The following is a 16603-nucleotide window of genomic DNA, read 5'->3' on the forward strand; positions in this document are numbered from 1 at the left end:
ACATGTTAGCCTGCATCTTAATGGGACTTCTTGTTAGGCTAACTCAGTTGAAGTAACAGAATTGGAAAATGCAGCCTTTTTGTCTGGCAAGCCAGGGCCTTTGAAAATGTGGGCCTGCGTGCCAGTGTTCCTAGGCAGACTTGCAGCTCAGGTGCTCATCGCTGTGTGGGTGGGGTTACAGGAGCATTCCCATGAATGTGATAAAAGACCTATTCATTGTGTGTAGATGTTTTAAAACAGAAAGTGATTGGGGAGGGGAGGATGACAACTGAAGCTAAAAATAAAGAAATCACAGCCCTGGTGAAAGCAGAAACAGTTCAGGTTGTTGACAGATTCACAAGAAGCAAAATATTATGTCAGGGTTTTTTTTGCTAAAATAAGATTTTTTTGTTAGGTGGGGTTATTTTTGCATGCTTAAAGCTATGTTTTTGTCCAGCATAAAATGACACTAACAAGCAAAAGACACGTCTCTATGTGTCTTAATATAGGAAGCCTTTAGTGTGATTGTGGGCAATGCTGGGGCTAATGGGACTTGCATAACAATATGTTCCTGTAGTTAAAGCAGTGACTACATGTCAAGAGAACTGGGTTCTATTCCTGGCTCTGTTACTGACTTGCTCTATTACTTTGAGCAAGTCTGTGACTCAGTTATCCCAGCTTTAAGATGAGGACGGTAATACTTCCCCATCCTTGTAAAAGGCTCCGATGTCTTCATTCAAGAGGAACTATAGAAGTCTAAACTATTATTATTTTAATAATTCAGTGTTGTATAAGTGACATTATGGGATAAATCCTGCAGTGCTTATGTAACCCACACACCTCCTGGGTGTGGTGCTCTGTCCCCAGACTACTTAGAGATTAGTGAGTCTGCTACAGCCCTTAACTAAGGCTATGTGGCTTTTAGCTCATGCAGTAGAGGCTTATACATTTAGCTCCAGAGGTCCCAGGTTCGATCCTGTCTGCCAATGACCAGGGTCTGTTGGTGTTATACGTGGAGGCTCGTCCGGGATATCAGCTGGGAAGTCTCTAAAGCTCAGGATGTGCGTCCACAGCTAAGTAAAGTATGTAACCCACACACCTCCTGGGTGTGGTGCTGTGCTCTGTCCCCTCTAGTGGCACTGAGACCACTTAGAGATTAATGAGTCTGCTACAGCCTTAGCTAAGGGCCATGTGGCTTTTAGCTCACGAAGTAGAGGCTCATGCACTAAGCTTCAGAGAACCCAGGTTCGATCCCACCCGCCGACGACTGGGGTCTGTTGGTGTTACACTTACTCAAGCAAAACTCTTGTTGAAGTCGATGAGAATTGTTTCTGAGTAAAGACTGCAGGAACTGGCCTGTTTTATTATTGTTACTTGTAAGAACCCATAGGCCTAGAACTATGGTCTCTAGCAGGTGCTGCTTCCTCATCAGCACCCGGGGCCCACGTAGGGTTGCTGCTAAGGGGAACTGAGAGGCTAAGCACTGCAGGAAATCCCATTCTAAAAGGCATGAGTGACAGCTTTCCTTGATTGGGTGGCACTCCCCATATAAACCAGGAAACCACTTCTGGGAGTCGTCTGAGCAATGCAGACCTCTGGTGTGCTTCTGCCTTAGATCCCCCTCACTGCAACTCGCCTTGATTCCCTGCTCTCGACCTAGGCTCAGCTTCTGAGCCCAGCCTTGTTTTATTGTCTCTGGCTTAAGACCACTGCAGACTCTGTGAAAGACCCTGGCCCAGCCTGACCCAATTCTCGCCTCACGCTCCCAAGTTGGTAATGGACTCTGACTTTGCGATTTTGACCTGCCCTTGCCCTCTGACCTTCGGCCCTGATACCAGCAGCTCATTCCTTGCCCACAGGCCACCCATGACCCAACCCTAACTTACTACTAGTACTGCTTAAATACAGACGCTTCCCGGGTTATGCAAACCTGACTTAGGCAAATCCGGACTTACAGAAAAAGTTCCATAAGTTCCGTAAGCTTTTTTTTTTTTTTTTTGTGTGTGTGCGATTGTTGGGTATATATTCCAGACTTACGCAAAATTCGACTTACGCAAGGCATTCCAGAACGGAATGCTTGCATAAGTCGGGGAGCATCTGTACAACACAACTCTATCTCAAACAGATTGCTCTACGTAAACATAAATAACTAAAGCCTTAAATTTGTTAAATGAGTTAGAACGAACAGGTGGTGAAAATCATTGACTTTCATGGAGTTATGTTGACTTTACACCAATTGAGGATCTGGCCCATTATCTTTTACCGTAAAGAATAGCTGCTAAGGCAGGTCGCAGGCATCCTTAGCCAATATGGTCTGGCTCTCGTATGGTGAGCGGGGCATGTTTTACACAGCTGGATATAGTTAGCATATTGTATAAAATTCCCTGAGAAAATACCAGTGTAGAAGAGGCACCAGCAACCTGCTGCTTCATAGAATCAGAAAACTAAAGGTCTTGATTCTCAGTGACACTGAGGCTGTTTTATGTCATTCTGGCAACATAAAGGGGTCTTAAAGTGAGTGTAAACTTTACGGCCCCTTTGCTGTGCTAGAGCTATGTGAAGTAGCTTTAATGTATGTAAACAGTCTGGGGTCAATCCTGAGGTCCTGACTCACTTTTTACTAAGGCCTTTCTCATTATAGCCAATGGGGGTTTGGTCTGAGTTAGGACTTAGAAAAACTGAGTAAAGTCTCTTCAAAAGGCCGACCCTTGTGTTTTAATGGCTATGCACGTTTAGAATAATAATAATAATTAATAAAAAGGTATGAGTTAGTGGTCCACTGCATCTGCATCTTTGAAGTATGTTTAAATGAAAATGTCACCACTTGTAGTGTGGACTCCTCAAAATTTTTGCTGCATTTTCTTTCCGTGGGGGTTCAAGATTTGGGGTGTCTGTGATTTTTGTGGGTACTGTCACTTTTTCTTTACTGGAAGAAGTGCCAGATTTTAATTTCCGTTAACCTAGTATAAATGCTGAGGGGCCATCTTGTGCTCCCCAGATCCAGGCATCATTTAGACATCTCACCTCATCTGCATGGGAATGGCAAAGGAGGTGGGGGATCAGCCACCAGCGGGGCACAATCTACCTTACCAGGGCCCACTGAGGTTGCTTTCTGGTACAGAAATCCATACAGGGAAAGGGGGTCAGGGCTAAGTGAGTGAGGATGGGAAGTGGATGGCCCCATATTGACTGGTGGTATAGCTGGAGAGGGAGTGCAGCCTGGAGCTATATTCCTTTTTTCTATGGTGTATCAGGGCAGCTGTGACAACAAGGAGTCCATGGTAGATTGCTCTGAACCACACTACCTGGGTTCATGGGGTGAGGTCAGGTGCACAGGGCCTCTCAGGGATGGCCCGCCAGATTTCAGACAGATCCCTGGGGTATCTGCCAGGGTTTGTGGATGCTTCGTGGCCTATTGACTCAATGACTTAAGAGGAACTCTGCTTGAGAATCTCAGAGGTTTCCTCCCACTCTGCCCCTTCCTGCAGCATTAGCTGTCGCTGTGCTGCTAATAGATGAGAGACTGGGAAACCCTTTCTGACCTGTGTGGTGGTCACTTTACACCCTTCCTGGAGCATTCAGAGATGGTAATACATTTCCTTTGCCTTTGTTTCTGACCTAATTGTGCACACAGTAGGGATGACAAAAGCTATGTGAAACCCTTAGAAACATAATAGGGCACGAGGCTCTCTCAGATACTGGTATATGTTCCTTTCTGAAGTGTTCTGTACATCCTCTGAGTAAGTATCCCAGAGAATCTGCATAAATCATGAGGGGTTCTTCAGAGAGAGAAATCCATAGGAATACTTTTTTGCTGGATGCTTTGATTCACTCAAGTAGGATTCCTTTATTAGCCAAACAGGATGCTCCCCAGATTTCAAATGAAAAATGTTTTGTTTAAAAAACACCTACGTCTCAGCAGCGAAAACTGTTTCTTGTATTCGTGCAAAAAAACTTGTTAACTGGCTCACACCTCAGGGAATGTGAGATGAGAAATGTATAGCAAACATTCAGCCCAGACAAGCCAATTCACTTGTTCAGATTCCCAGTGTAATTTACACGCAAACTCCTCAAGGAAGGGACTGTAACTTGCATATTTGTACCACATGTAGCATGGTGGGGGTCAGATCATGAGTGGGGCCCCCGGGCTCTATTGCAATATAAGTAATACATTATTAATAACCATTCTGCCATGTAAATATTTAATAATAATAAATAGCTTCTATCATCAATTTATTTATTTTTTTGAAGAATTTGATTTAGCCTGAATATTGTTGCTTGTTTAAAATAGTGACTGGGAGAAGTGGGAAATGATAGATGTAACCTTTCCTCCTATCCCCTCTCTTTGATTCTGGGATCTAGAACAGTGGTTCTCAACCTTTTCCATACTGTAACACTATGTGAAAACAGAATCAAGTTGAGACCCCCCCACCCCTTTGTTGACTTGTTGAGAACCCATGATCTAAGGGTTTATCTTCAACAATATTATTTTTCTATAGAATTTTGTATTAATTTTTTTAAGTGTTTCATTGTTTTCATGGAACCTAATCCAGAAAGATGAGCACCTGCAGCTCCCACTGAAGGCAATGGGAATCAACACAGTGGCAGTTGCAGGGGTTCAGCACCTTTCAGAATCAGGCCCTTATGTACTTGTCACCATGTTAGGTTTCTGCAAAGTACATTATCTCCAGCCAAGCCAATTTTAGCATAAGCAAAGCAGCAAACTTCACTTCCTACACTCCAGTGTGGTGTCAATGTCAGTGCCTAGTAACTGTCCTCCTTTTGGGGACTATAAATTATAATTTGAGAAGTATAGGGCTTGTTTATATACTAGTCCCATTGAAATCAATGAGATACTCACATGAGTCAAGGCTACAGGATCAGGCCCACAGTTGCTGAAAGAAAAAAATTATGGCAGCCAATACTTTTCTTCTCTTGTCCCCCAAGACACTGGGGCACATTGTCCTACATCAGTCCGTGATCTGTGTCAAGTCCTGAGGACCCATTTGAGACCCTCCTCACTGCCTGTGACGATCAAGCTTTAGGTGTTCCAAACTGGTCGCCAAGAAAAATGGAGGCATCCAAAATCAGTGGCCACTTTTAAAAATGTAGGCCTTGAGGAACAGAGATATTAGATGAAAATAAGTTAGTACACTCTAGAAACTACTGAGTTCTACTGTTTAATTCTACGATTCCCTTGTAAATAGAAATCTAGAAAATCTACAAAAAGTCATGTTTGTTTTGCTGTATGTTATCTGTTCAGAAATCATAAAGCTCTTATGACATCTGGCTCTGAGGACAAACCCAAGTCCTGATTGCAAATAAAAAAAATATTGCCATTAGAGGACCAATTCCTGTTCACTTTATACAAGGAAGAAATCCCACTGAAGTTAATGGGACTAGTCATGTGAGAAAGGTGACCAAACTTTGGGTCATAATGAGAAATGATGTTTTCTGGAGCCCTACTAATCTAGTAGACATGAAAATCCAACTGTTCTGACATTATACTGAGACGAGATAAATGGTAACATAGGTTCAACTGGTTTGTTTTCATCCTTTATAGAATAACCTGTGATAATGGTAAGAGATGTTCTGGGTTTTTTTGTGTGGTAACAATCTAAATGACCCATGTTGTTGCTTTGATCCTGTCCCCAGGTAAAGGAGATCTTGACAGCGCTGGGTTTGCTGACATGTGCCAATACAAGAACTGGAAGTCTTTCTGGGGGCCAGAGGAAGCGTCTTGCCATTGCTTTGGAGCTGGTGAACAACCCGCCAGTTATGTTTTTTGATGAACCTACCAGGTAAATCAAGGCCAAATGTTAGAAAGTAGACTACTGCTACTGTGGGTGGGATTCATAGAGGTATTTAGGCACCTAACTCCCATTGATTTAAATGGGACTTAGATGCCTACCTACTTTTGTGATTCCGCCCCCCCCCCCCCCCCGCATGTGCTAGAGAACTATCACAGAACATACTAGCCCTTGTTAGCATCTTAAAATCGCTGAAACAGAAGAAAATTAAGACTTTCCTTTGAAACGTAGATACCAGATTATATGCTGCATGAAGTTATGTAGCTTCATGTTTGCTACACTCACCTTTCATTGCTAGGAAATGCTTCTGGTATGTTTTATTTAAAATATTTGCATCAGCATCTGTAAAACCTGTAATTTTTGAATACTGATTTTAAAGGGCCTGATTTGCCACTGTGTTACTCCAGGTTACTCTGGGATAATATTATAGAAAGCAACTGAGTTACACCTGTGTAAAACCATAGAGCAATGCAAACCCCAAGAAATCGTTTCAGTAGGGTCACCCGTTAGTGCACTGGGTTACTGTTGTAACCTGACATGACATGGGGCTATTAAAGGTGGTTGTTAGGGAAACAATATGGAAGAGGGCGATTGAGAGAAATCCTAGAGGGATGCCCCAGAAGAGAGGCAGAAAAAATTCTTCAGATTATAATGTGTAGTTTCCCTTGAAGTGAAGATGGCCAATTAGCTTAAACATTTTTGATAATTGCATTTTTAATTTAATACATTTAGGAGCAAATTCTGCCTCAGGAAGACACTCATGACAGCCCTGAAGTTAGTTGGGCCATAGATGTGTATCTGAGAGTAGAATTTGGCCCTTAGTTTGTTAGAACCCATGCATTAATCAGAACCCACAATCCTAGAATTTGAAAATTGCATACGGTAACCCTGTGAAGAACTCCCATTTTAATTAAGTATGATGCATGCTTGATAAAGGAAAAGGCCAAGGGAAGACAGAGATAAGAACCCAGAGATACTGTCTGGTGTAGTGTTAGATGATAAAGATGTATTTTGTAAAAAGATAATAATGAGAGACAGAAACATCATAGCACATGTATTATTTTGAACAGTTGCACATGGAACCACATCTAATAAACACCTTTGTGCCTTTTTTTTCAGTGGCTTGGACAGTGCATCTTGCTTTCAGGTTGTCTCTCTCATGAAGGCGTTAGCCCAGGGTGGCAGGTCCATCATCTGCACTATTCATCAACCAAGTGCCAAACTGTTTGAGTTATTTGATCAGGTACCTTTCAGAAATTCTTCTGGTTTACATATTTGTTTAAATATGTTGTATGTATAATTGGTGCAGGCTGGAGATAATGCAAAATCACAGATCATGTCCCAAATCAGTATCACTAGAGTTGTAGGTTTGAACAAAATATGATTTTCACTTTTTCCCTTCATGTTCCTGTTTTTATATTATATTATTTATTTATTTGATTTTAAAGAATCTGGCTGGTAAATTTTAGAAGTCATGATTATCACACTCCTGAATTTTGGGTCCTTTCCTGCCAATGTTTTGTGTGTTATAGTAAATAAGAATTAGTATGAGTGCGTTACTCTTAAGGTCTGTAATGTTGCTGGGCCAAATTCTCATCCTGGCTACTCTGGTGTAAATTCAGAAAATTCCATTCATTTTTGATGGAATTACTCTGGTTTGACCCTGAATAACTGAGAACAGATTGCTTTTTTGTATTCATGTGAAAGAATAAAACAGAAAAATGAAGGTTGTCAGAAATCTTTGTTCACACTGATGGCAGGATATGGTCTGTTCCTGTTTAGATTAGATTTAAATTTACTTTAATCTTCTTATGCCATTTAAGTGAGAGTTGTGAGAGCTTAGAGAAAACCCACTCTACAGTAGGTGAACAAGCTCTTGAAGATTGCCACTCTTTCAATGAGTTTAAATGAAGTCCATAGAGAGGCTAAAAGCAAGACTAATCAAGCTATTTCTTACTGTTCTTCCTTCTTCTCCTCCTGTTCCCCCATTGCCCCCTGAATTCGCCAGCCCCATCTTCATACCAAAAACACGAATAATTTATGGAAATAAGATGGCACAGTCATGCCATTTCCAGCCTGCTTTCCAACCTGTGTCTAAGGGATGAATTATGATGTTTCTATATTAGTACACTACAAGCCCTGAAGGGGTTGTTTTGCAGAGTTCATATCTTGAACATCTCTAATATTCTGCAGATTTTCCATTAATTGTAGTTCCACGTTCAGTGTTGACAAATCTTTTCAATCTGTTGCTATTTTCTTCCAAATCAAACAGCTACTAACTGACTACTCCAGTTGCTATGAGAAAGCAGGTAGACACTGTGACGGGTTGGATCACAGAAACCCCCTTGGGAACTGCCAACTGATGTGCCAAGACTACTTCTGCCCCTGCTTTCCTGCCCTGGCAGCTTAGGACTCCAGCACCCTGTCTTTGAGCCAGACATGCCAGTCTGCTCCAACACAGACCCAGGGTCTCAACCATGTGCCCCAAAGCTGCAGACTTAACTGAAAACAACTTACAGAAGTGTTCCTGTCTTTAACACTCAGATGCCCAACTCCCAATGGGGTCTAAACCCCAAATAAATCTGTTCTACCCTGTATAAAGTTTATACGGGGTAAACTCATAAATTGTTCGCCCTCTATAACACTGATAGAGAGATACGCACATCTGTTTGCCCCCCCCCCCCCAGGTATTAATACATACTCTGGGTTAGTTAATAAGTAAAAAGTGATTTTATTAAATACAGAAAGTAGGATCTAAGTGGTTCCAAGTAGTAACAGACAGAACAAAGTGAATGACCAAGTGAAATAAAATAAAACACGCAAATCTAGCCTAATACAGTAATACAACTGAGTACTGATAAAATCTCACCCTGAGAGATGTTTCAATAAGTCTCTTTCACAGACTGGACGCCTTCCTAGTCTGGGCACAATCCCTTCCCCTGGTACAGTCCTTGTTCCAGCTCAGGTGGTAGCTAGGGGATTCCTCATGATGGCTCCCAGTTTTGTTCTGTTCCACGCATAAGGCGGGAATCTTTGTCCCTCTCTGGGTTCCCACCCCCTCCTTCTCAATGGAAAAGCACCAGGTTAAAGATGGATTCCAGTTCAGGTGACATGATCACATGTCACTGTAAAACTTCATTACCCACTTGCGAGCACACACGTATACAGGGAGACTTACAAGTAAAACAGAGCCATCTGCAGACAGTTGTCCTGGTTAATGGGAGTCATCAAGATTCCAAACCACCATTAATGGCCCACACTTTGCATAATTACAATAGGCCCTCAGAGTTATATTTCATATTTCTAGTTTCAGATACAAGAGTGGTACATTTATACAAATAGGATGACCACACTCAGTAGATCATAAGCTTTGTAATGATACCTTACAAGAGACCTTTTGCGTGAAGCATATTCCAGTTACATTATATTTAAACTCATGAGCATATTTTCATAAAATCATATAGAGTGCAACGTCACAGACACATTCAAAGGTTCTGATGTTTTCTCACTTTCTCTATCTTTTATTTTTCAGCTCTATGTTTTAAGTCAAGGACAATGTATTTACCGTGGGAAAGTGTTAAACCTTGTCCCTTATTTGAGAGATTTGGGTTTAAACTGTCCAACCTACCACAATCCAGCAGATTTTGGTAAGGAAAATTGAATAACTTTTCCAGTTTGCTTATTTTCCTTTTGATTAGCTCCTCTGGGTGAAATAGAAATAGTGAGGCTTTTATTGGTTTTTGTTTCTATATTTTTACTGTGTCAGTGTGGAATGAGTCCCCTGTTTTTTGTAAATCATTTTAATGCCATCTAGTGGTGGGACTAATAAGTGACTTTTTCTGATTGAAATGCAAACTATGGAATAGTAGGAAATGAAAGGCAGAATGTGTGTCACACCTATAAACTTCCATGGTTTTCTAATGAAACACCACAGACCTTGTGAAAACAATACTATATCATTCTATAGTCATAGCTAAGTGTTTCACAGTAGCAGTAGGGACCAGAATAAACAGGTCTGCAATCCATATAATGAGTACTAAGGCAGCCAGACGTTCATTATATTTCCTTTAAAATGTTGTATTTAACAAGTATTAGCAGCAGAAAAATGTAGGCTTTTTACATACAAATATTGTGCATTTAAGGCCTGCTTCTGCTCCCATTGAAATCAGTGGTAAAAGTTGTCATTGACTTCAGTGTTGCAGGATTAGGCCCCAATAGCCAAGCCTGTGACTAATGTATGGTGTAGAATGAGTAAATCTCCTCTAAATGCTCTATGTAGTGATGGAGGTTGCATCTGGTGAATACGGGGACCAGAACAGTCGGCTGGTCAGAGCAGCACGGGAAGGGATGTGCGACACGGACTACAAGAGAGATGCTGGTGGCGAGAATGAACTGAACCCCTTCTTATGGCATCGACCCTCTGACGAGGTAAATCCATGCAAAGCACTGAAGGGGAGGGAGGTTGAGAGAAATAATCGAAATATTAAGTAAGTAGCGGAGAGCTGTGCATGTTCTGCTGCATGGAGCTGGGGCTTGTTAGTGAACAGTAAATAAGATTCTGCAAGGAGCTTAGTTTGTTGTGTTGTCTGTCACCTCAGGACTCTTCATCCACAGAAGGCTGTCACAGCTTCTCAGCCAGCTGCCTCACCCAGTTCTGCATCCTCTTTAAAAGAACTTTTCTCACCATCATGAGGGATTCGGTAAGGCTGCTTTTAACATACTTTTGTAGCCCAGGGCACTTTTCGTGTGTTTGTGAGGTGGTGTCCTGGGTTTAACTTCAGCATCCACCTTATGTGCGTGCAGATTGGCACAGAACTTTAAAACACGGAGGTTGTGTTTTGAGTCTCAGTAATTATAGTACGAGAGTGGAGAATCATACATTTTTGACTGGTATTCAGATAGGAGAAATATCTGAAAAAAATCCCATCCGGGGCCTGATTCTCTGCTACTCTACACTTTGTGCAGTCATTACACCAGTGCAAAGGGAATGCAAAGTTGCACCAGTGTAAATGATTCTGCAAACTGCAAGGCAGTGGAGAATCAGGTTGTTATTAATTACAGTGTCATAAGGGGAGGGTTGGGATAAATTTGTCCTTTTCAAATATAACTGGCCAGTTAGTGAGGTGAAGTCGCAGTGTGCATTGTGTCTGTGTTTGGGTGTATGGAGGCTGCACAGCAGCAGGAATCTTCGGAGGAATTCTCAGGTCACTCAGCTAGAGTTCCTTTTGTGGCTCTGAACGGCTACGCTGGATTAGGAGCTTCACCACCCTTTCCACATGTGCCAGCATGGGACCGTTGCCCCCATTGGTCAAAGCTCCCAATAGTTAATTAAGGTAAATTAAAATGTTTAGTTAAGACACTATAATTAATCTTAATGTCAAGGAATTATTATTCATCCAAAAAGACATATCCAGCTTCAGATTTTCCAGATTACCTGTCTAGGCATTATCCACTTAACTCATAATTTTCTTTGCTAGTTATCTACAGAGGCTACCCCACAGATGTCTTCAAAAGACCACCCTCTCATTGTATAATAGTTTCCTCGTCTCTTCCCGGTGGGATGCTCAAATTGGGCAGTTAATAGCTATTACTTAAGGAAATTTCTTTTTGCTTAATCATAAAGATGTGACTATTCTAGATTTTCTTCTGGCCTCTGTACCTGGTGCCATATCTATTGTAGTGATACTGAATTACTGAGAGAATACCAAGAGCTAATCAATGTCAGATTAATTTGGTTTTGTCAATATAAACTCAAAATATCTTGTTTGACTCTTTCAAAGCCCTTTCTATTGTGTTTCAGCTACTTTTTAGGCAGAGAAAAAGTCTGCTTCTCTTGAGGAAGTATGCCAGTGGCTACACAGAGATTGTCAGACACTATTCTGGGACATCCTCCGTTACAGCCTTTGCCTGGAGAGCAAAATTCTGTTCTCCATTGGTCCTTGTATCTGATTGGCCGGGGTACATCTAGAAATTCCATTAATGGAGCTTTGTCTATCTGGAGCCCAATTAGCTAGTGGGAAATGACCATTTCTAAATAGTTTATTTTAGGATATATTTAAGATTTTTGCAGGCTGTTAGTTGATTTTACATACAGTGTGGTAGCTGTTAGAGCCAAACATGCTGATCAGAGATACTACTTTTCCTTGCTCCTAGGTCCTGACACATTTGCGGATCACATCACACATTGGAATTGGACTTCTTATAGGCTTGCTATATTTAGGGATTGGAAATGAAGCTAAGAAAGTCTTAAGCAACTCTGGCTTCCTCTTTTTTTCCATGTTGTTCCTTATGTTTGCTGCTCTTATGCCAACTGTCCTTACGTGTGAGTACTGACCATGTTGTTACTATATTTTTTGTAAATAAGTTATTTTAGCTGGAATGAAGTAAGCAGTGCTGGAGTATACCTATTTCATGTGAAACCACATATGAATTTTGGCTTAATTTTTAATAAAAGTGAGTACATTTTGCACTCATTTGACTTGACTAATTGCACTGGATAGAGAAAAACTTCCAGCTCTGATCTGGAATTTGCCATGGTCCGAAGATGCCAGTGATGTGACCCTGTGTTGTATGTATACAATGTATATGGATAGGGACTAGGGTGACACCGCCAAGCTTTTTAACTTGTGACTCTTTAACGATAGGGCTGTCACCATAATCATGTGAGGGTCTTGCAGAGCCTGCAAGGTTTTACATTGTAGGCTGTCATCTTAGATTCCCTCCATGACAGGAAAGAAGACTTGTGGCTTTCAACTTTTAACCACATAGTTTTTGTTTACAAAGCCTCTTTAAGGGAGAGCCATGTCATCTGAGCAGCCTGGCAGATATGTGCACAATGAGCTGCTCTCCAGGCTGACCTCTTGTGCCTCAAGGGACATGATTCAGTGTGTTGCTGGTCTGACAATTGTTTTGGCGTTCCAGACACACTGTAGTATTGCAGCTTCTCAGAATTACAAATGGGTAGGATATTATTATGCACAAGCATGTCACACTCTAACAGTGTAAGTAACCAGCTTATTAATTTTTATTCTATCTAGTTCCTCTTGAGATGGGTGTATTTCTCAGAGAGCATCTGAACTACTGGTACAGTCTGAAGGCCTACTATCTAGCTAAAACCATGGCTGATGTCCCTTTTCAGGTATATACTTTTGAATAAACCACAGAGCATTTTTATTGTATCCACTTGCAAGTGAAGTAGATATCAGCATTTCATCAGTGTTTTAATCTCATTTAAATACCAGAGTGGTGGAAAACTGCCTGTGTGTTAGTGTATGTGCTTCCTGACTGAAACCAAACACCCTTTGGGAATAAATGGCAGGACCTTATTGAAATCAAGATCCTGTGTCTAACCTGAGCTTTCCTGAATAAATAAACTAAAGAAAGACAGGGGCTTTTCGTTTGCTTTTGTGCCTAGTGGCTGCAAAGGGCTGGTAGCAAGTGGAAGCTGTGTTTTTAGTCTAAGGTAGCATGCAGGACATGATAGATTTGATAGGATGTGATGGATGTGCTAACTCCCCTCTGAGCATCATCACTTTCAGTACAGCATTGAGGGATGAGAGAGATGGGTTAAGTAGGATATAATGCTTTCTAGGTGTTTATATTGCTTTCAGCAACACTGAAACATTCTGTATCGCTTTTGGCTTGAGTCTATAATGTAGTAACTGCAGATGTATCTTTCTGCAGATTATGTTTCCTGTGGCATATTGCAGCATCGTGTATTGGATGACTTCACAGCCATCAGATGCGCTCCGATTTGTCCTGTTCGCGGCCCTGGGGACAATGACATCGCTGGTGGCTCAGTCATTGGGTCTTCTGATAGGTGCAGCCTCCACATCGCTTCAGGTACTGGCATTTGTGTGTTATGATCTCACCAGAACCTTGTTTCCCCTGCCAATGGCTTCTTGCCACGGCTGCTGCTGTAAGTTCCCTGACCTCCTTTGCACTTCTCATCTCACTCTGAACCACCTGCAAAGAAACAGCAAAGAAGGGGTTCTCTAGCCGATTCTTGGTGTCTTTACAGCTGCTTAAGAATTAATAAATAATAGCGAGAAAGCAGTGATGTTGTTACAGCATTTGAAAGAATGAGCTCTTTAAGCACCTCAGCACTGAATGAGTTGCCAGATCACCCATCTCTTTCAAATGGATGTTATACCCCACTCACCCACAAGTGCATCATGTCCTATAAATTGCAGAACTGATGTGATTCTGTAGTGTAAAGTGGGGTAGGGTGCTGGGGACCTGCAGCTGTTCTCACTAGTGGCATCCAAGTACAGACAGAAATGTGCAGGAGGCAAGGCAGAGTCACCACTAAACAGATCTATAACCCAAACCGTCTACAGAGAGGGAGTGAAGCAGCTGTTGACATGACTGCTGCCCTGAAGAAGGGGTAGTTGCAGGGGGCGACACTGCAATGCCATTCTGTAGCATGGCTGGGTGAACTTCAACTGCTTATCTGAGTTTGACACAGGACAGAGGATTTGTGCCTTAGAGAGTGTTTACTGAATTAAAGACCACCTTCCCCAACAGCAGTGAAGAAATTTAAAAGCAGGGAGTACCCCGAACCCCTGGATGTTTCTTTGGCTGTCTGAGAAGGCATCATTTGTTTCCTCCTTTTTCCAGGTGGCAACATTCGTGGGTCCGGTTACAGCCATCCCAGTCCTGCTTTTCTCAGGATTTTTTGTCAGCTTTGATACCATTCCCGCATACCTCCAATGGATGTCCTACATCTCATATGTCAGGTACCGTGTGGGACCTTAACCTGGAATTTTTTGTCTTTTAATGCTAAGGTTACCACATTTACAGCACATTCTTTTAGGATTTAATGTGATGTATTTCCATGTTTCCAGTAGGAAATGTATGTAAAAGAACAATCCCAAATTATTTTACTGTACAAAGTATGTATAACAACATGAAATAAGAAAAATCTTAGCATGGATTATATGTAATGGGCCAATATCTGTGCTGATTTATGCCTTGTTCAATCCCACTAAATTCAAAGGGTGCACAGCATGTAAGTTGACAGAGAATTTGGACCAGTCGCTTTGACATATAAAGGTGAGGACAAAGTGTCCATAGCAAGACTTTAATGGGGTTGCCAGCACTTCACTTCGGAGGCTATTTAGCATTTTACTGTATATCTCATGGCATATCTCACTGACGGTTCAGACAGACCTCTTGGATAAAGCCTGTTTGTCCAGCTTAACCAATAATGATACTTCTGTAGGTGTCCAATGGGTTTTTTCCAGAGGAAGAGGGTCAGGAAGGTGACATTGCAGAGGGAGCTAAGGGGGCTTAGAAAATGTCCACTCAAACAACTTTTGTATATGTCCTAGATAATGGCAAAGTCAGTTTGAGGTGGTTTCGAAAAATAGTTTATTTCCAGGTTGTAGAACTATAAAGACAACCCAAGTCAAACTCTGTCCTGGTTTGCAAATACGCCAGACTGAGTTCATTCCTCATATCCAGAGACTTATCAGAAGCCAGTGTAGACTGGGATGGTAGCTAGCGTCCAATGTCAGGATGGAGGAGAAATGGTTTTGTTCCTAAGGCCCCTGTCCAACCCATGTGAAGTCCCACTGAAATCAGAGTCCCACAGAGGGATCCATGCTAGCTCATCTGCTTGCAGGATCAGGTCCTAAGTGAGACCAGATCCAGGTTAGACAGGGGAGCTGGGGGAAGTTTCCTGCTGAGGATGTGCCACGAGAAGCGTGCAGAGGACAATTAGGATGAGACATTCCAGTTTCTTCCTCATCATACAATACAACTGTCTCCAGGCACTAAGTATATTTTCTCTTTAAAAATATATATATTAACCATGTCAATTTTAATAAAGTCACTAGCATGTTTTTTAAATATAAACAGAGATTATTCTGATTTTTTTTTTAATAATGTTCTCCTTTAAGGAAAGTTGATTGTATTGTTTTTTTAATGTTCTATTAAAAGCAAAATTCTATCCTGTTGCACCCATGCAAAACCCACTGAAGTGTGATTTGCTTGAATGCAACCGAGGCGAGAATCTGGCCTAAAACTTCCTGCCTCTGAGGACAGTATTTAACTCTTCAGTGTTTACCATCTGAGCTCTCATTATGAGTGTTTTCCCTCTTGAGTCCATCATAAAAAATGAGAAATTCTTGCCCTGGTTAGAATTTTACCTTGTAATCCATCCTTTCCTTTCTAGGTACGGGTTTGAGGGCGTTATTCTCTCCATCTATGGGTTGGATCGAGAAGATCTTCACTGCGACAAAGATGATACTTGCCACTTTCAAAAATCAGCGGCCATCCTGAGAGAACTGGATGTAGAAAATGCCAAACTTTACTTGGACTTCATTGTGCTTGGAATTTTCTTCTTCTCTCTGCGTCTTATTGCCTATTTTGTTCTCAGATACAAAATCCAAGCAGAGAGGTAAAGGAAAAACAAACAAAACTATCCAATAGGAGGAACCCTAGACATGCAGTAGAGGGAACTTGTTATTGTCTCATCGTGGCAGGCTGGTGTCCAGTGCCCAGTTACAGACGCTGTTATGATCCAGCCCATAGAGAACTGTATTGGGTTAGTGGATGTGTAGTGTTAAGCTAATCAGTCCAGTTGGATTGGGTCACATTTTCATTACACTTCTAGCTTTAATTAGGAAGAAAAAATAGAAGGGAATTTTGCAATGTAGAGTTTCAACTGTGAAACAATGTAACTGCAACAAAAACTGGTTTCAGGAACTTTCCTTTATGAAAACCATTTCTGTGATAAGACGATGTTTGTCCTGATAGCCAGAGTTGTACAATGACATTTATGTGGCTGGTGATTATTGATCAACAGTCAG

The 16603-nt window shown here is 41.6% G+C and overlaps 1 protein-coding gene across 2 annotated transcripts in view; it reads left to right on the forward strand.

Annotated features, from left to right (window-relative positions):
* Positions 1-16195, forward strand: part of ABCG1 (ATP binding cassette subfamily G member 1) — a 75333-nt gene extending 59138 nt beyond the window's left edge. The window contains exons 6-15 of one of the 2 annotated variants that reach the window (XM_065408058.1): positions 5635-5780; positions 6909-7032; positions 9322-9436; positions 10069-10250; positions 10388-10489; positions 11943-12111; positions 12827-12927; positions 13473-13631; positions 14409-14527; positions 15967-16195. In XM_065408058.1, coding sequence (XP_065264130.1) covers positions 5635-5780; positions 6909-7032; positions 9322-9436; positions 10069-10250; positions 10388-10489; positions 11943-12111; positions 12827-12927; positions 13473-13631; positions 14409-14527; positions 15967-16195 — 1446 coding nt within the window. The remainder of the gene's footprint in view (positions 1-5634; positions 5781-6908; positions 7033-9321; positions 9437-10068; positions 10251-10387; positions 10490-11942; positions 12112-12826; positions 12928-13472; positions 13632-14408; positions 14528-15966) is intronic. The other variant, XM_065408067.1, reaches the window with a different exon arrangement.
* The last annotated feature ends 408 nt before the right edge of the window (positions 16196-16603 follow it).

The sequence above is a fragment of the Emys orbicularis genome, chromosome 1 (genome assembly GCF_028017835.1).
Source record: "Emys orbicularis isolate rEmyOrb1 chromosome 1, rEmyOrb1.hap1, whole genome shotgun sequence".
In the NCBI taxonomy this organism is placed as follows: domain Eukaryota; kingdom Metazoa; phylum Chordata; order Testudines; family Emydidae; genus Emys; species Emys orbicularis.